The 19042-nt window shown below is 59.6% G+C and overlaps 2 protein-coding genes across 4 annotated transcripts; both read left to right on the top strand.

Moving 5' to 3' along the window:
• Window positions 1-84: 84 nt before the first annotated feature.
• TAS1R1 (taste 1 receptor member 1) lies at window positions 85-9280 on the top strand. The gene is made up of 6 exons (XM_043573677.1): window positions 85-1077; window positions 2881-3187; window positions 5536-6297; window positions 6710-6922; window positions 7234-7354; window positions 8349-9280. Exons 1-6 carry the CDS (start codon window positions 887-889, stop codon window positions 9278-9280), a joined length of 2526 nt encoding a protein of 841 aa, XP_043429612.1. The 5' UTR covers window positions 85-886.
• A 497-nt stretch (window positions 9281-9777) lies between these two features.
• Window positions 9778-17289, top strand: ZBTB48 (zinc finger and BTB domain containing 48). Of its 3 annotated transcripts, none has more exons than XM_043573674.1 (11): window positions 9778-9938; window positions 10489-11185; window positions 11663-11904; window positions 13962-14073; window positions 14677-14769; window positions 15161-15247; window positions 15400-15554; window positions 15992-16128; window positions 16200-16364; window positions 16755-16843; window positions 16930-17289. In XM_043573674.1, exons 2-11 carry the CDS (start codon window positions 10496-10498, stop codon window positions 17224-17226), a joined length of 2067 nt encoding a protein of 688 aa, XP_043429609.1. In that variant the 5' UTR covers window positions 9778-9938; window positions 10489-10495; the 3' UTR covers window positions 17227-17289. The 3 variants fall into 3 exon arrangements, with proteins under 3 accessions (XP_043429609.1, XP_043429611.1, XP_043429610.1); XM_043573676.1 differs by having other exon boundaries at window positions 9778-9871; XM_043573675.1 differs by having other exon boundaries at window positions 9784-9938; window positions 10493-11185.
• Window positions 17290-19042: the final 1753 nt, after the last annotated feature.

Genomic DNA, 19042 nt, shown 5'->3' on the forward strand with positions numbered 1-19042 from the left:
GCCCGTCGTGCGGCGGAAAGTAGAGGCCGGGGGGGGGGGGGCGCCCTCTGCCGGCCGCCCGCGGCAGCGCACGTGGGCTCCCGCAGGCCCCCGGGAGGCTCCTGCCGACCTGGAGCGGCAGGGGCGGCAGCCTAGGTCACACCTCGTGGGGCCGTCCCACCGAGGGCCCTATTTACATTATGCAAAAGCCCCACCCCGGCCAGATACCCCACTCGGAGTCCAGGGCCACATCTCCGGAAATCCACTTGGAATTGTTTTTTTTTTTTTTTTCCTGCAGAAAAAGAGCCAAGATTGGCAGTTTAAACAAAACCAGTCTATTTGCATACCGTGTTTGCATGCAGTTGTCTTTGGGCTGAAGGGGACACCCTGGAAAAGAAGGCGAACCCAGGATGATTCACCCAAAATTTCAGTGTCAGAAAACTGAGGACTGGGAGGAGGTCAACTTAAAGTCAGTCTCATTTGGTAAACTGAGGCCCAGGTAAAAAGTTCTAAAACCCACAGCTCCCTCCACATTCTGTCCCCCAGAGAAGCAGTGTCCCTGCCTTCCTCTGACCCCTACCCCTCAAGACGCCTGGGCTCCCTTTCTGAGCCAGGTGAAGCCGCAGGCACCAGAGCGAGAACAGAACCCACAACCATCCAGAGGGAGGGGCAGCGGCCGCCACCTGGTTTGCACCTGTGCCTTCACCCTGCCCAGTTCCTGAGTAGGACCACAGGCCCGGAAGGCCAAGGCAAACAGCCTGGTTCCTACGACTGGGTTCCAGCCCCACCCCTGGCACAGGCGTGAAGTTGGGAAGCATCTGGGCAGCCGCTGTCTATTCTATTTAAACAGCCGAGCTGGTCAGAGGGTGCTGGCTGGCCATGCCAGGCACAGGACGGACTGGCCAGCATGTCACTCCCGGCGGCTCACCTGGTCGGCCTGCAGCTCTCCCTCTCCTGCTGCTGGGCTCTCAGCTGCCACAGCACAGAGACGTCTGCCGACTTCAGCCTCCCTGGGGATTACCTCCTCGCAGGTCTGTTCCCTCTGCACTCTGACTGTCCGGGCGTGAGGCACCGGCCCACGGTGACCCTCTGTGACAGGTGAGTGAGGGGTCCTGTGCCTCTAGGACCTCTGCCCATCCTCTGTCCTCCTCAGTGAGGATCTTGCCCTTTCTGCCTCCCGAGCCACCTCCCATCCCTCCCCATCCTATGGTCACCACCTTCAAGCCTTGGCTGGACTTTCCCTGGCACTTCTGCCCAGGTTCTGCTTTGTAATACGTGATTTTGTCCTGGCTGTTCGAGTGCTTTGTATTATAATCCCATTCCGGTCATTTCTGGGCTTTGGGACTTAAATAGGCAGTTAGGTTTTCCCCTGCTTTCGTGTCCTCCCCACTCCTCTCCAGGTTCAAACTCCTGTGTCTCCCCGATGCCAAGTGAGGAGGAGAGGGAAGGCACTGGGAGCATGCTTTGGGAACCTAGCAAAGATACCTGAGATTGGTGCCTTGCCTTTGGGAAGTTGACAGCCTAATAGAGAAAAATATGTTTCCCTCCTAAAGAAGATAGTTATTTGCCATCTGTGCAAGTCACAGGCTTGGGAGGCTCGAGGACGCATTGGGACTCAGTGGCAGGATGCCTTAAACATGACGCACATCTGACAGTCACCTCTACCCTCAAGACGCCTGGGCTCCCTTTCTGAGCCAGGTGAAGCCGCAGGCACCAGAGCGAGAGCAGAACCCACAACCATCCAGAGGGAGGGGCAGCGGCCGCCACCTGGCTTGCACCTGTGCCTTCACCCTGCCCAGTTCCTGAGTAGGACCGCAGGCCCGGAAGGCCAAGGCAAACAGCCAGGGTTCGAGGAAGAAGGTTCTGGAGAGTCTGGCGCATGAGGACTGGTCCAAAGAGCTACAGATAGGAGCCCAGGTAGAGGAGACTTGGGGAAGAGGAGACACATGGATGTCCGCTTCTGAAGGTGTCACCGTGGGAGGCAATGAGCACCCTCTGAGGGACTCATGGACACAAGTGATAGAAATGATGGACGACCCTTCTAACAAGCAGAAGGGCTGGAAAGTGAAACGTGCTAGCACACTCTTCAAGCAGAGCTGAACCGTGTTCCTGTTGGGATCCAGTCAGCAGCTCCCGAGAGGCACTGAGGAACACAGACCCTCACCACGTTCACAAGTGTCCTGATGAGAGAGATACTAGGTAAACGAGGTTCGACAGGTGTGTGGTTAATTTTATACATCAACCTGGCTAGGGTATGGTGCCCAGTTGTTTGGCCAAACACCAGTCTAGATGGGGCTGTGAAGGTTAACATTTAAACCAACAGGGTGAGTAAAGCAGATCGCTTTCCATTGTGTGGGTGGGCCTCATCCAGTCAGTTGAAGACCTTAAAAGAAAAGATTGAGGTCCCCCCAAAAAGGAAGAAATTCTGCCTTCGAACTCAACACTGCAACTTTGACCACTGAGGGCATTTCCAGCCTGCCCTGCAAACGCCAGACTTGCCAGCCCCACAATCATGTGAACCAATTCCTTAAAATAAACTTCTCTTTCTCTCTCTCTATCCAACTGGTTCTGTTTCTCTGCAGAACCCTGACTCACGCAGCAGGTTTCCCTGCTACAGGACTTCATCAGCCTTTCAACACTAATATGCTCACCCAGGGAGGAATGGTTTGTGGTTTCTCCAAGTTGTAACCGCCCCTCCCCACCCACCCCCCACCCCCACCCACCCGAAGGCCTGTTAACACAGCTGAGTGTATGGTACAGGGCCCACAGTGAGGTCATGGTGGTAGGGGACGGGACAGATGCCCTCAGAGTTTCCTTTCTACCCTTCCCCCCAGCCCCGACGCCAAGAGGGTCTCGGCAAGGCCTTGCTCTTCTGAGCTCTCAGCTTGGCTTTCTCTACAGGCCCGACAGCTTCAACGGTCACGGCTACCACCTCTTCCAGGCCATGCGGTTTGGCATCGAGGAGATAAACAACTCCACGGCCCTCCTGCCGAACATCACCCTGGGATACCAGCTGTACGACGTGTGCTCGGAGTCTGCCAACGTGTATGCCACACTAAACGTGCTCTCCCTGCTGGGGACACATCACATAGAGATCCGAGCAGACCCTTCCCACTATTCGCCTGCCGCCCTGGCTGTCATTGGGCCTGACACCACCAACCACGCAGCCACCACTGCAGCCCTGCTGAGCCCCTTCCTGGTGCCCCTGGTGAGCTGGAGCCCGGGGGCCTGTCCATCTCCCCTGCCGGCAGGTCCAGCGTGGGCTGGGGGGGGTGGGGGGTGGGCAAGAGCTGCCATGCCCACTCTGAGTCTCCTGGGTGGTCACACTGCAGGGGGCCCTGCCCCCTTCACAGTCCCCGCCCCAGCATCCCTTCCTCCCCAAGTGCTGCATCCAGACCTCCCTGCCTCAATGTCCTGAGAAAAACCATCTCCTTTGAAACTGCTGCCCTTTGCTCTGCCCTCTCCGTTCCATCTCCTCTGTGAAGAATGGAACACCCTTTGTTTCCCACCTCACACACTTGTCCGCTTCTCTCCGCCCTCCTCCTTCCGGTCTTCCTTCCCCCCCTCCCAGCTCAGGCTCAGAGGTGTGGTCCCCCTCCCTCTCCAATGCTGTCCTCCTGGGCCTCGCCCTCTCCTCTGCTCGTAGGCCTGTCCTAGGCTTCCTCCTCCGCCTATAAGCTGGCTTTACCCTTCTCTGTCTTCCAGGCACCTGTGGTCTTAGCGCTGCCCTCTCTCTGCCCTCGTTCCGTGGAAACTTGTGCACTGAGCTCTCTCTTCTTGTTTGCTTCTCCCTCTCATCACTTGCTTCCCGGGCCCCTGCCCTGACTGCTGCACCACCACTCCTGCTCTTGTGATCTCCAGGGCTTTCTAGATCTCCAGGTCCAGCAAATGCTTTTCAGCCCTTCTTTGCTTGACATGACGACTTTGTGACAAATTTGACCCGTCCTTCAGTGACGCTCTTGCCTCGGCATTTATGACCTGCCACCTCCCTCTCATTTGTGGCACCTCCTTCTCCTCCTCCTCCTTCTCAGTCTCCTTTGGAGAATCTCCTCCCCCCGCCTCTTCTGAAAAAGTGGATCATTCCCAGAGTGCAGGACCGCTCCCTTTCCCAGGCAGGTGCTGGGAGCAAACAACTTTCCCTACTCTTCAAGATTCTTCTGGCTGGTCTAAAGATTAAGTTGATGTGACACAGATGAACAGGAGAAAGTCAAAATCACGTATGTACAGGGAATCTACATAAACACGAGAGGTTCAAAGACAGGCAAAGTGAGGCTTATCTGCTATCCTGAACTATGGAGAAGTGGGTAGGGGTCAGACTTCAAAGGAAAGGAAGACACTTCATAGGAGAAGAGAGAGTGAATGTGTATTACACAATGTTTGCTGGGCCATCCAGAAACTATGGGACATGGAGAGGAATTTTAACAAATCGGACTTTGCTAGGTTCCCCCCACCCCCACCCCTGCTTACCTCGCCTAGTTCCTATTGTGATGTAATTCTCTATGGTGAAGCTCCTGAACCTGGGGCAGCTTAGCTCTCTAAATTCTTTTGGGCAGTTAGGGGAAAGGACAAAGTTTCCCCCTGCGTCTTTTGCGCCTTAATGATTTTCAACTGGAAATTAACCCACACGCCAAGGTGGCAGATCTTGGGGCAGTTCATTCAGAACCTCTCCACAGGCCGTGGCCCCACGGCTCCATCGCCCGTTCCCTAGCTTCTGTCCTGAGTTCTAAGCACTGAGCCTCATTTCTGGCTGCTCTTCCGGGGTCTCCACTTCATGCATCCAGCGGACCCCCCAGCTGAACCTACCTCCCTATACAACTCAAGCCTCTCTGCTTCCTGCCCACTTGCCTTAAGAGTGACCACCTCCACTCAAGCCAGGAACCCCGTGGGCCACCTACATTCCTCCTTCCCCCACCCCCACAGTTAGCCCACCACCACGGCCTCTGCTTTTTACCTTCTATGAGCTGCCGGGCCCATCCCTCTTCTCCGTCACCGCTGCCACGGCTCAAACTCAGGCTGCCAAGCTGTCTCTTCGGGATGATTCCAGCAGTCTCCTAGGGAGTTCTTCCTGACTCTGGTCTTGAGCCTTTTCTAACACATTCTTCACTGAAATCAGATACACCCCTGAAACACAAGTCTGGGCAGATTACCTCTCTGCCTAGACATTTAAGGGGCTCCCCAGGGCCTGCAGATAAAGACCAAGTATCTTAGCTACCTTAGTGCCAGGAGTAAGGCCTCCTGCCCTGACCAGACACGCCTACTTTTGTGCTCCTTCTTCCGGCTTCCAACCTCCTGGGTCAGTTCTCTCACTGGGTGTAGCTTTTGTTCTCTTCCCCTTCTTCTCCCACAAACCTCCCCCTGGGTTTCTGCCTCTTCTTTAGATGTAGCTGGTCAGCCTCCTAGTCCACCAGAGCTCTCCTTGAGAGCCAGGGCTGGGACCATGTCTCCCTCCTCCTCGGGTCCCCGCGCCCAGCACAGGGCCAGCACTTGGAGGCCCTGAGTTGAGGCCAAGGCCACTGAAGTCGCTGAACTGAACCCCCCCCCGCCCCCCCTCCGCAGATCAGCTACGAGGCCAGCAGCGTGACGCTCGGAGTGAAGCGGCATTACCCCTCGTTTCTGCGCACCATCCCCAGCGACAAGCACCAGGTGAAGACCATGGTGCTGCTGCTGCAGAGCTTCGGGTGGGTCTGGATCTCGGCGGTCGGCAGCGACGGCGACTACGGGCAGCTGGGAGTGCAGGCGCTGGAGGAGCAGGCCACCCAGCAGGGCATCTGCGTTGCCTTCAAGGACATCATCCCCTTCTCTGCCCGGCCGGGCGACGAGAGGATGCAGGGCATCATGCACCACCTGGCCCGAGCGAGGACCACCGTTGTGGTCGTTTTCTCCAGCAGACAGCTGGCCAGGGTGTTCTTTGAGTCCGTGGTGCTGGCCAACCTGACTGCCAAGGTGTGGATCGCCTCAGAAGACTGGGCCATCTCTAGACACATCAGCAATGTGCCCGGGATCCAGGGCATTGGCACGGTGCTGGGTGTGGCCATCCAGCAGAGGCTTGTCCCTGGCCTGAAGGAGTTTGAAGAGGCCTATGTCCAGGCAGATAAGGGGGCCCCTGGGCCTTGCTCCAGGACCTCCGAGTGCAGCAGCAACCAGCTCTGTAGAGAGTGTCGGGCTTTCACGGCAGAGCAGATGCCCACGCTCGGGGCATTCTCCATGAGCTCTGCCTATAACGCCTACCGGGCAGTCTACGCAGTGGCCCATGGCCTCCACCAGCTCCTGGGCTGTGCCTCTGGAGCCTGTTCCAGGGACCGAGTCTACCCCTGGCAGGTAAGGTAGCCCAGACCCCGGCACCCTGAAACGGGGTGCTTTCCTAAGGCAAACAGAGTGATCCCTCTCTGGCCAACTGAGTGCCGGGGGTGGGGGACAAAGGCCACCCATCAGAAGGCTAATTCCTTCTCTTGGGCTTCACTTCTCTGACCTCGGCCCCTCCCACCACCATGCTCCAGACCCAGGGCTAAAAATCTCTGAGAAAGGGGCCTTTTTAGAAGCTTCCTCTCACTCAGGAGGCCAGTTGGGAGGGTTGAGGGGCTTCCTTGGAAGGGAGGGGGCTCTGAATTTCCAGACAGACTGAAACCACCCAAATGGAAGCATTTGCTTCCTAAGCCTTCCGGGTCTGGGAGAGTTGAGGAAGAGCAGCCTGCGTCATCTGTGGCTGCTCCATGATCCCCGTTTATCTCAGCTTCTGGAGCAGATCCGCAAGGTGAATTTCCTCCTACACAAGGACACCGTGAGGTTTAATGACAACGGGGACCCTCTCAGTGGCTACGACATAATTGCCTGGGACTGGAGTGGCCCCAAGTGGAACTTCAGGGTCATTGGCTCCTCCATGTGGCCTCCAGTTCAGCTGGACATAAATAAAACCAAAATCCGGTGGAACGGGAAGGACAACCAGGTAATGGAGCCATGGTCATTCACCAAGTCACCGCCTTACGGGCAGCCTGGAGCCTGAAGTCACTGTCGACGCAGCTCACACGGAGCAGGAGGGGGCCCCGGGTGCCAGGCCAACGTGGCTCTATCCAGCCCTGCCAGGGAAGCCCCACAGACCGCACACAGATGGCCAGCTGCAGCTGGTATACACAACCAGGGGCTGTGCCCTGGGAGTGAGCTGTGAAGGCAGATGCACGGAGATTCCCATTCGCCATGTGAGCATCCCTTGACTTGGGCCACTCCATGTGGTTCCAGAACACCTGTGGCTTCTTGCAGGTGCCAAAGTCTGTGTGCTCCAGCGACTGCCTCGAAGGGCACCAGCGAGTGATTTCGGGTTTCTACCACTGTTGCTTTGAGTGTGTGCCCTGTGAGGCCGGGAGCTTCCTCAACAAGAGCGGTGAGTGTCCAAATGAGTGGGAGAATGACTGAGCACTCCCAGGGTCTGTATGGCAGATGAGGGGATCTCCCTTGGGCCACGCATGTGCAGAACCAGAGCCTTGCTCCCTCTGTTGCCAGTTGAGGTACAGGTTGTAGAATATTTGCCACCAGACCGAGTTCTGATGAAGCAGAAACCAACAACCAGTTGAAATCCTCAGGTCCCCTATGTCTTTTACTAGAGGGCTCCTGATGCAATCCCTGCAGACGCAATCTTATCCTAAATTCAACCTTTTTATGCAAACAGATGTAGTTATGTTCCCTTGTCCCCTCCCATGCTGTCTGTGTGAAGTCCCTTCCGTTGCCCCTGCCAAAGACAGCCAGCACCTTGGACAGCTTGGCCTTGATGCAGATACTATTGTATCCGCAGACAAGAAACATAGCATACTCCACCCAGTGATGATGCAAGGTCAAGATCAGAGAGCAAACTCAGGTAGCTAAGGGCTCAGCCCAGAGCTGGACTCTGTGAGCCACGTTCTTTCCTTTTACTATCTCTGTGGGCGTGAGAACACATCTCTTCTGTTGTCAGAGAGTCAGAGAAACCACAGAATGGCAGCACAGATAGGGGGCTTTGGGTAATGGAAGTGCCGGGGAGATGAAAATGCCCTTCCTTTGGGGCTGGTTGCTCCTATTGGATCATAGCCTCACTGGCATGTGGGCAGAGCTACCAGAGTAAGGCCCTCTCTAAGGATCTCTTGGTGCAAGCCCCTTCTGGGATCATAAGCCATACAGAACCTATCCAAGGGTCTCCAGAATCTGCAATTAACACAGGCATCTGGAGGAGACACTTGGCCGCGGGGCCCCACTCAGGGCTACCCCCTATCTCGCTGTGTGCAGTAGGAGCCCGGCTTCTGTGGTACAGCGCTCCCAGCACCTTGCAGGCCTACATGGCTTCTCTTCCTCATTCCTGCTCTGCTCATCTAGCTCTCAGGAGCCCCCTCCCCCTTTTCTTCCAGACCTCCACAGCTGCCAGCCTTGTGGGAAAGAAGAGTGGGCACCTGCGGGAAGTGAAACCTGCTTTCCACGCACCGTGGTGTTTTTGACTTGGCACGAGACCATCTCTTGGGTGCTGCTGGCAGCTAATACGTTGCTGCTGCTGCTGGTGACTGGGACTGCTGGCCTGTTTGCCTGGCACTTAGACACCCCTGTGGTGAAGTCTGCTGGGGGCCGACTGTGCTTCTTCATGCTGGGCTCCCTGGCAGGGGGCAGCTGTGGGCTCTATGGCTTTTTTGGGGAGCCCACGCTGCCCACATGCTTGTTGCGCCAAAGCCTCCTTGCCCTGGGTTTTGCCATCTTCCTGTCCTGCCTGACCATCCGCTCCTTCCAACTGGTCTTCATCTTCAAGTTTTCTGCCAAGGTACCCACCTTCTACCGTGCCTGGGTCCAAAACCACGGTCCTGGCCTATTTGTGGTGATCAGCTCAATGGCCCAGCTGCTCATCTGTCTAACTTGGCTGGCGGTGTGGACCCCACTGCCCACCAGGGAGTACCAGCGCTTCCCTCAGCTGGTGGTGCTTGATTGCACAGAGGCCAACTCACCGGGCTTCATGTTGGCTTTCGCCTACAATGGCCTCCTGTCCGTCAGCGCCTTTGCCTGCAGCTACCTGGGCAAGGACCTGCCAGAGAACTACAACGAGGCCAAATGTGTCACTTTTAGTCTGCTGCTCAACTTCGTGTCCTGGATTGCCTTCTTCACCACGGCCAGCGTCTACCAGGGCAAGTACTTGCCCGCGGTCAACGTGCTGGCGGCGCTGAGCAGCCTGAGTGGCGGCTTCAGCGGTTATTTCCTCCCCAAGTGCTACGTGATCCTGTGCCGCCCAGATCTCAACAGCACAGAGCACTTCCAGGCCTCCATCCAGGAGTACACGAGGCGCTGCGGCTCCACCTGACCAGTGGGGCGGGCAGGGCCTAGCCGGGGAGGTGGGGGGTGGGGGGGTGAAGGGGTAGAAGGTGGGGTAGGGGCGCCTCCCCTGCCCTGAGGGTCGAAGGTCGAGCGAGGCGAGCGGGCCCCGCGCCCTCCGGGAGGCCTTTTGGACTCCTGTCTTGGCTCGGGTAGTGTACGCTCACGGGAGTCCAGTCCAGGCTCCGAGCTGCCAATAAAGCGGTGAAACATGCGTCCTGGCTGCTCTAGCTGTCTGAAGCGAGGGTGGGGCGCTGCCTCCTCAACTGCGGACGCCGCGGGAGCCGACCGCAGCCGGAACCCCGGCACTCGGCCCCAGCCCCGAGGGCGCAGCTTGACGTTGCTAAGCAACTCGGGGACGTTAGCCCTGGCCGAGCGCTCTGGGCCAAGCCCCCTCTCCCCATACCATTGGCCGTTCTCTGCCTGGTCCCGCCCCAGGGGCGGAGCTAGAAGCCCTGTACCTCCTGGTTTCCCAGCGCGTCCGGCGCTCCCTGACGTCACGTCCGGCGGCGGCGGCGGCGGCGGCGGCGACGGCGGCGTCTCCGTACGGTCGGCCGGGCACGTACCGCCCGGGCAGTTGGTCAGTGGGGCTCTGGAGGCGACGAGGTCCGGGGTCTGTGGGGCCGTCGCAGGGAGGACAGGCCCGGGTGAGGAGTTCGGAGGCAGCAGGGTGTGGGAGGGAAGGGCTGCGGGCCGCCGTGGCCGCCAACTGGAGTGTGACTGCGACCGCCTTCCGCCCGGCCGCCCCGGACGTGTGGGCACGGCGTGGGTTCTGCTCACCTGTCCGCACCCGCAGCTTCCCTGCCACGGGTCCTCTCGCTCTGCCAGGCCGATCAGTTCGCTCTGATTCTCCGTCTCTTTCCCCCACACTGATTCCTTCCACCCGCACCTCTTCACGACCCTGTCCTGTTCGCCAAGCCATGCTTCCGTCCCCAACCTAGTCCGTCTGTGCCCCCGCCACACACTGTCTCTGGCCCACCCAGTATGGCCTGCTCACCTGGCTCCCACTCCCAGGGAGGTGTTCAGTCCATTCCTGTCTGAGCTGACTTCCTCTAACGTTGACCTAAAGCTCTCGTTGAGATAAACATGACCGAGTACCGTCCACCTCCCCCTTTGTTCTCCCCAGTCCAGGGGCTTCCCCTTGCTCCTCCTGGGTTAGGCTTGCCAGGATGTCACTTCTACCTTCCTCTCCTCCAGACAGACCATGGACGGCTCCTTCATCCAGCACAGTGTGAGGGTTCTGCAGGAGCTCAACAAGCAGCGAGAGAAGGGCCAGTACTGCGATGCCACCCTGGACGTGGGAGGCCTGGTGTTCAAGGCACACTGGAGTGTCCTTGCCTGCTGCAGCCACTTCTTCCAGAGCCTCTATGGGGATGGCTCAGGGGGCAGTGTTGTCCTCCCTGCCGGCTTTGCTGAGATCTTTGGTCTCCTGTTGGACTTTTTCTATACTGGTCACCTTGCTCTCACCTCCGGAAACCGGGATCAGGTCCTTTTGGCAGCAAGGGAGTTGCGAGTGCCAGAGGCTGTGGAGCTTTGCCAGAGCTTCAAGCCCAAAGCCTCAGTGGGGCAGGCATCAAGTGGCCAGAGTGGGCTGGGGAAACCTACCCCCCGGAATGTAAACAGCCACCTCAAGGAGCCGGCAGGCTTGGAGGAAGAGGAAGTTTCGAAGACACTGGGTCAAGTCCCCAGAGACCAGGAGATCAGTGGCAGCCACAGCCCCGAAAGGCCCCAGCTTGGTCTCCCGGCCCCGAGTGAGGGCCCCTCCTTCCACCGTGGGAAACTCAAGCAAGCCTTGAAGCTCTGTCCCCCAGAAGACAAGGAGCCTGAGGATTGCAAAGCACCTCCAAGACCCTTTGAGGCTGAAGGTGTCCAGCTGCAGGGCGGGAATAATGAGGTACTGTGCCCAGGGTGCTGGGAATGGGGAGGTAGGAGTTGGGGGTGGTGGTGGAGACACTGACACTTTTCTGGGATAGTCTGGACCCCAAGATACAATCTTTGTTAGGTGGGGCTGGAATAGGTTTCCTCCAAACGTAGGAATCCGGCTCCATCCTGCAGCCTCCGGCTAACCTTCCTGTGAGTCACAGCTGTCCAGGGTTGGCAGCTTCTTGGGGTTGGGCAGCTGGCTTCAGGGTTACAGGTGTTTCCCCAGGGTAGTGAAGTCCAGCCAAACTTCCAGTTCACCACAGAGTCACTGCCCTCCAAATCCAAGATTCCGAGGAGGCCTGCCCTAGGACCTTGATGGGAACAGTCACCGATAAAGGGAGTCATCTTGGGATGGAACTGGAATGAGCCGACTGCCCTGCAGATCTGCCCCCAGAACTCCTAATGGTTCATTTGGTGACCTTGCCTCCTGCTGCCTTTTCTGCTCTAGTGGGAAGTGGTGGTTCAAGTTGAGGACGACGGGGATGGTGATTATGTTTCTGAGAGTGAGGCCTTGCCAACCAGGAGGAAATCAAACATGATCAGAAAACCCTGTGCTGCAGAGCCAGCCCTGAGCACAGGTTCCCTGGCAGCCGAGCCGGCTGAGAGCAGAAAAGGTACAGCGGTGCCGGTTGAATGCCCCACATGTCATAAAAAGTTCCTCAGCAAATATTATCTAAAAGTCCACAACAGGTAAACGTTCTGTTTTTCTTTTTTTTTTTTTTTTTCCTGTCTGCTATTCCTTTGTTGGGGGAGGGGGCCTGCACTCCCTGCTTCTGGGCCACGTGGGGGCTGAGGGCTTTGTCTCACACTCGTAGTGCCCGATGTTGACATGCCTCTCATCATCAGGGAGTAAGAATCTAGTGGTGGAACAGATTCTTTCTTCGTCTCTCTCTTACTCTGAGCTTCTGGAGTGGGTCTGTAGACACCTTGTCAATAAGTTCCACCCACTGTGGACCTTGACCACTAGCTGCCTTTTGCCAAGGGGATGAGAGAAACCCATGGCTCTGTGCTGTGGCTGAGGCGCCGCCTTAGGTATTTCTAAAGCCCAGCAAGGTGGGCTTTGGGCCAAGGTGTCAGTCTTTAGGGTCGGTGCCTCCTGTGATTCTGGGGGAAACGTTAGCCCCATGGTGTCAGTGGAGCCTAGAGGACTATTTGTTTAAAACCGCATTGTCCGAAAAGGTAACCAGGTGCCGTATGAAGCTACGTTAACTTAAAATAAAAGTACAGTTGGCTTTTCAGATTAGTAGTCACGTTGTAAGTGCTCGGTAGTCACCCGTGGGCCCCGGCAGCTGACTCGGCACAGACAGGACACTTCCCTGGTTACAGAGAGTTCTCTTAACAGTGCCGCTCCAGGTCTCTGCAAGGCCTCTGGGGGTGGCAGCCAGGTGACATGCCTTCCAGTCCTGCCACTTCATAGTCCAAGATGTCACCAGTCTGATTTCTCGCCAGGCCAGGTTGGGCCACACACATGTTCTCAGTGCGACGCTCTGGGAAGCTAGTAGTGACGGGAGCTGGGGGATGCCTGTTTGCTCGCCTTGCTGTGAGGCACCTGCGGCCAGTGGGGTCTGGGGAAGACCCGTGTGGGAGGCACCCTGGAGTGACCCACGTCAGCCTGGATGCTCCCCCGGCAGAAGACTCTGGTGCAGGCCGCTGGACTGGCCTTGAGAACTGTGAGGGGATAGTGCCCCCGTGAGGTCATTGGGATGGGGACAAGGACAGTTAATTGAGTGGCGGAGGATGGCCTCTGCGAAGTCGTAAGAGCTCTTCCAGTCTTCTGCTGGGTGGCTGACAAGACTGTTCTGGGCGCTTGGTGTACCTTAGCAGATAGAGCAGGGGCCTCGTGGGGCCTTCCTCTCAGCGGGGCAGAGCAGACTGGAACTGACAGCGACTTGACAGGGTGCTGGAAGGTGGGAAGTGCCACGGAAGAAAGGAGGAGAGTCCCACCTAGGGGTGGGGTGGGGTTGCAGTTTTAAAGGAAGGAATTTTGAGCAGACTCCAAGGAGATGAGGACTTCCACCAAGCGCATGGCAGCGGGGTGGCGGGGGGGGAGGGGGGGCGGAGGGGAGGGGGTTGTGGGTCCAGGAGAGCCAGAGCAGAGAGCTTGGGGTGAGCCAGGGGCCAGTGAGCGTCAGGGAGACCAGACCTGGGGAGCGAAGCCCCACGGTCAGGGGCAGGCCGGCTAGGCCCCCGGCCTTCTCGGTGAAACAGGCACCATCGCGGGGTTGGGAGCAAAGAGGCGATGAGGTCTGACTATATCTGAGGGCGCCTCTGGCCGCTGAATTTCACGTCTGTCGGGAGGCAGACTTGGCGGGAACCCAGGGGTGGCATGGCTGCGCTCCGTGATAGCAGTGGAGGTGAGGTGAAGTGCTCAGATTCTGGCTACGGTTTTGAAGGTAAAGCCCGCAGAACTTCCAGGCAGACCGGGTGCTTTCTCTAGGAAGTCAGGACCCAGGGATCATTTCTGTCTTTGCAGAGATGCTAGCCAGCTGGGCCTGTGTGGCCCTGCGGTGGCCCCGCTGTAGGGAGCTGTGCGGGCTCTCACAAGAGGAGGGTTTCTGGGTTGCCCCGTGCAGGTGCATCGGCCAGGCCCGAACAAGCCTCGTGGTGAGCCGTGGCCGGCCTCAGGACCGCTCTTGCGCTGCACTGTGCAGCACGGCGCTGTCGGTGGGGGAGCCAGAGGGACACCGGGTGAGGGGGAGGCGGGCAGTTACTCAGTCTCCCGCGCCCGCCGTGGCTTTCCCTGGCAGGAAACACACTGGGGAGAAACCCTTTGAATGTCCCAAGTGTGGCAAGTGCTACTTTCGGAAGGAGAACCTCCTGGAGCACGAAGCCCGGAACTGCATGAACCGCTCGGAACAGGTACTTGCGGGCACTGGCCCAGGACTCTGTGGGCAGGGGACGCTGGCCTTCGTCCTCCTGCCATCTGAGAGGGGCCCTCAGGAAGCCGTCTTAGGACTGTAAACTCAAGAGAGCTGGAGTGTCCGCTCCAGCGGATGCCATTGAGTCCGCTTCCTGGTATTACAGGTGGGGACACTGGTCCCGAGGGTGGAAGGGACCGGCCCCAGAGGGACTTTTTGGAAAGCATTTTGAGTTTGCCTGCTTGGGTCCCTGGACTCTGGAGAAGGGGCGCCTTGGTGGGGACGGGCTGCTGCCCCCACCCTGCTGGCCGGCCCACGTGACATGGCCGGCTGAACCCCACCCTCTCCTCCTGGAGGCCTGTCGCCAGTGTGGGGTCTGCGGGTGAGGTCTCCCGGCTCCTGCCCCCAGCCTGTGTGGTGGGTTTGCAGTGCTCAGCCACGGTCAGGGTCAGGGCAGGCAGGTCACGTGTTGCCCTCTCCCACCCTAGCGATCCCCCCCTCGGGCAGACTCCTCCCAGCAGCGAGTGGAAGCCCGGTCAGAGGCTGCCGTCACAGGCAGAGGCCCCCCCCTGATGCCGGCCCTGCTTGCCCCTCACACTGCCAGGTCTTCACGTGCTCCGTGTGCCAGGAGACCTTCCGCCGGAGGATGGAGCTGCGGGTGCACATGGTGTCCCACACCGGGGAGATGCCCTACAAGGTCAGGCTCGGCCTGTCCCCGGGGCCGTGGGTGGAGGGACAGCCCCTAGATCCCTCTTGCCAAGCCCTGTACGTGGGGTGATGTTAGGCACCTCCCTCTCGCCAGCTGTCAAGACGCCCAGCCTTCTGGACCCATCCAGCGTCCCCTCCCTTCAGGCAGTGCCCCTGGCCCTCTCTGGGTCCTTTTTCTTTCTGTGGAGGGCAGGCTCGGCATCTCCGTGGGCACGGCACGGGGCAGGGGGGGGTCCTCTCTGGAGCGTCCTTCACACCAAGGAGCCTCCTGTCGTCTCGGGCTGGGCCCTGCCTATGGGTTGCTGCCCCGATAGCCTAGGGGTGGCCAGGATCCCATTGGTGTGGGTGGCCTCCGAGGTGACCTCGGGCCTGTTTTCCAGTGCTCCTCCTGCTCCCAGCAGTTCATGCAGAAGAAGGACTTGCAGAGCCACCTGATCAAACTCCACGGAGCCCCCAAGCCCCACGCCGTAAGTGCCAGGCTGTGCTGAGAACTGGGAGCTGGCCGTAGAGAGGTGGCCACAGCCGCGTCAGACCCGGCAGGCTGTGTGGTTCCTGTCGTGCGGGGGGCCAGGGAACCCCTCCCCGTTCTCAGCCTGGTCTCACTCCCTCTGCCCCACAGTGTCCCACCTGTGCCAAGTGCTTCCTGTCCCGAACAGAACTGCAGCTGCACGAGGCCTTCAAGCACCGAGGGGAGAAACTGTTCGTGTGTGAGGAGTGTGGGCACAGGGCCTCAAGCCGAAACGGCCTGCAGATGCACATCAAGGCCAAGCACAGGTGCGGGCTGGCCGGGCTTCAACGGGGCCTGGTCTTACTGCCGGCCGGGAGGGTCCAGAAGGCAGCTAGGTGATGCTCTCGTGGGACAGAGCGTTCTCCACCCCGAGTCCGGTGCCTGTAGCCTCTTCGGTGGGGGCGCCTGAGGGGGGAGTAGGCTTGCCAGGCAGAAAGGCTGAAGGAGAGGATCTCAGGGTAACATGATGGCAGATTCTTAGTTTTGTGGTTCCCGGGATGGCGCCGGTGCCCCTCCTGTCACTGCCCGAGCCCTTGTGCCGCACGGCTGGTCTCGGCCTGTGCCTGGTCCCACGGCTCAGGCGGGTTTGCCTCGGCCTGGCCGGTTTCCCTGGCTCCGGGGCCAGCCGTGCTCCCAGCTGTCGCCGGGTGAAGGGGGCTGCTTCCCGTGGTGATGCTCCTGCCCCGCCCCCTGCCCCGGACAGGAATGAGAGGCCGTACGTGTGTGAGTTCTGCAGCCACGCCTTCACCCAGAAAGCTAATCTCAACATGCACCTGCGTACGCACACGGGCGAGAAGCCCTTCCAGTGCCACCTCTGCGGCAAGACCTTCCGCACCCAAGGTGAGGCAGGCCTGTCCTCTCCCCGTCCCAGGCCGCGGCGCAGCGGCTGAGCCCCCGCCTTGTCCCCACAGCCAGCCTGGACAAGCACAACCGTACTCACACTGGCGAGAGGCCCTTCGGCTGTGAGTTCTGCGAGCAGCGCTTCACCGAGAAGGGGCCCCTGCTGAGGCACGTGGCCAGCCGCCACCAGGAAGGCCGGCCCCACTTCTGCCAGATCTGTGGGAAGACCTTCAAAGGTACCTGGGCCTGCGGGAGGCCCCTGGCGCTCACCCTTCCCCAGGCACGCCCTGCGTGGGGTGGAGGGTGGGCCATATCCCGCTGACCGGGGCCAGAGAGCGTCCGCGGGGAGAGGTCAGGCGTGGCGGTGGCTGTCGCACGCTCCTTCTTGGTGCCAGTCTTCCTACCAGAGAATCTCTTCTCCCTGTGCGTTAAAGACTGGAGCTTGGAGCTGCGGTGACAGGGCAGGGCGGGAGCCCTGGAGGGTCTCGTGCAGTGGCACCCTCAGGGTGGCATTGGAGCCTGGCAGGGCCCTCGGAGCAGCTGCAGACCACGGACCGCCCTCATCTGGGCACCGTGGTGCCCACTTCCTGCCTCCCCTCAACACCGGGGTCCCCTCCCTCCCACAGCCGTGGAGCAGCTGCGCGTGCACGTCCGAAGGCACAAGGGCGTCAGGAAGTTCGAATGCACCGAGTGCGGCTACAAGTTCACCCGGCAGGTAGGCCTGGGGCCGGCCGGGGTCCCTCCTCCTGCCCCCCACCCCGGGCCCCTCCCTGCCCAGCCCTGAGTCCCCTCGCCCCCCAGGCCCACCTCCGGAGGCACATGGAGATCCACGACCGGGTGGAGAACTATAACCCGCGGCAGCGCAAACTCCGGAACCTGGTCATTGAGGACGAGAAGATGGTGGTGGTGGCACTTCAGCCACCCGCCGAGCTGGAGGTGGGCTCGGCCGAGGTCATCGTGGCATCCCTGGCGCAGGGCGGCCTGACCTCCCAGCTGCCCAGCCAGAGACTCTGTGCGGAAGAGAGCCTGGTGAGCTCCGGGGTCATGGAGCCCTCGCTCATCATCACGGCAGCCATCCCTGAGGACTGTGACACGTAGCACCCCTGCCACCACAGCCCACTTGGCCCCAGCCCCCAATAAATCACACGGTTTGGGACTCCATCGTTTCAGCCTATCTGGTGGTCTGTTCCCCAGTAACCTGGTGTCCAGGGTGTGCTGCTTTCCCGTTGAATCTTCTAGGAGAAACGGTGCCTCGCCCGGCCATCTCTGCGCCTCAGGGTGCTGCTCGGCCAGCCGCTTCCCCACCTTGTTGGGAGACCTCAGCAGAGGCAGACTCTAGGCGGGTGTCTTTAGGGGCCAGGCCCTGGCCCGGGTGCTCTTGTCTCACTGTCAGGGTTCTAGGACTGGGAGCCATGGCGTTGCTGTTTCACAGCTGTGGTGCTGCCAGCTAGTGGGGATGGGATTCAGGGCCCCCGACGATGACCTCGCCCCGCCAGCCTGTTGCGGATCCCAGCGGGGAGCCTGAGGTAGGGCTGGTGGTCAGCGGGCTCTGGACCCTGGCTGGCAGATGACGGCCGACAGGATCCTTCCCTCGGAAGGGTCCTCACTTGCTTTGCCGGTGCAGGTGGCCTGGAGTGCCGGCAAGGCCAAGTTTAGAATGACAAGAGGCCTTGCTGGTCCCCGGGTTCTGCAGGGCCGGCAGGGCCGGGTGCGCATCCTGCAGGAAAAGCGTGTGGGTGCCGGCGCCCACGTTCCCCCTCAGCTTCTTCACTGACAGCCCTGTTGCCCGAGGCAGGCGACTCCTTCGTGTCCTCCCCTTCAACGGAATTAGTAATAGCACCCGCTTTGTAGACAAGGATTCAGTGAGAGAGCCCGCGGTTACCTCCCGCCAGATGGCAAGCCGCCCCAGGATTTCCCTGGAGGCTGGCGAGGGCGCGGTTGGGGGGAGGGAGGGTGTCTGTGCCTGGGAAGGCGGTGCTGGCTGTGGGCCTGGGTCCCTCTCCACGGGCCGCCCAGGCTTCCTCACAGCATGGTGGCTGTGTGCCAAGGACCCATGTTCCAGCCAGAGCTGTGAGGCCTTATGACCTAGCCCTCCAGTCACAGTGTCCCCTTTGCCACGTGGTACTGGTCCAGGCAGACACCGGAACCTCACTGCCCAGGTTCAAGGGCAGGGGATATAGGCCCCACCCGCTGATGGGTGTCCAGTTCTGCACACACATTCTACAACCGCCTGACACACAGCAGAGGTGCTCTGCTTAGTGCCCGGCACAGAACGAGCTCTGAATTGGGGCAGTGACAGTCACGAGCAAGTGCTCAAGTCGGGCACCACCTAAATCTTATCACTGGAAGACTCCTGAAACACGAGCTCCACACTGCCCAATTCCTCCTGGAGTCTGAGGAAGGAAACGATCTGTTTTACACCCAGAACCCATCTAACCGTCTTTCCTTGTATTCCTCGACCACTGGGGTGCTTAGAGGTAAGGCCCATATTCAGGCACAACAGCCGATGCCCAGACTACGAACTGTCTCAGCTCTATTTCAGTGAGGTTATTAAAAAATAAACTATGGCCTCAAAATGCTCCCTGCCCCACAAAGAAACCGGCCTATGCCTTGGGTTATACGCAAGGAACCTTTCTGAACTTCACGGCCTCTTCCAGGATCCTCCTTTAAGGGCCCACTCCCCGCCCCAGGTCTGAGGTTTACCCCCTGCAGACGGGGGTCTCCTCACCACCGGAGAGCCCACCTTCAGGAGGTGGGGGGAGCGAGGCAGGGGACCGGGTGAAGGGGTGGAGGCAGGGAGGCCAAACTGGCCGTGGGGCAGCACGTGGGGCTAGGACTCCCGTGCTCCTCATGCCCTGGGCTCAGCCTCCGCTTCCCACTACTTGCCACCTTGTAACGATCGGAGACAAGAAAG

The sequence above is a fragment of the Prionailurus bengalensis genome, chromosome C1, assembly GCF_016509475.1.
Source record: "Prionailurus bengalensis isolate Pbe53 chromosome C1, Fcat_Pben_1.1_paternal_pri, whole genome shotgun sequence".
NCBI classification, from domain to species: Eukaryota; Metazoa; Chordata; class Mammalia; order Carnivora; family Felidae; genus Prionailurus; species Prionailurus bengalensis.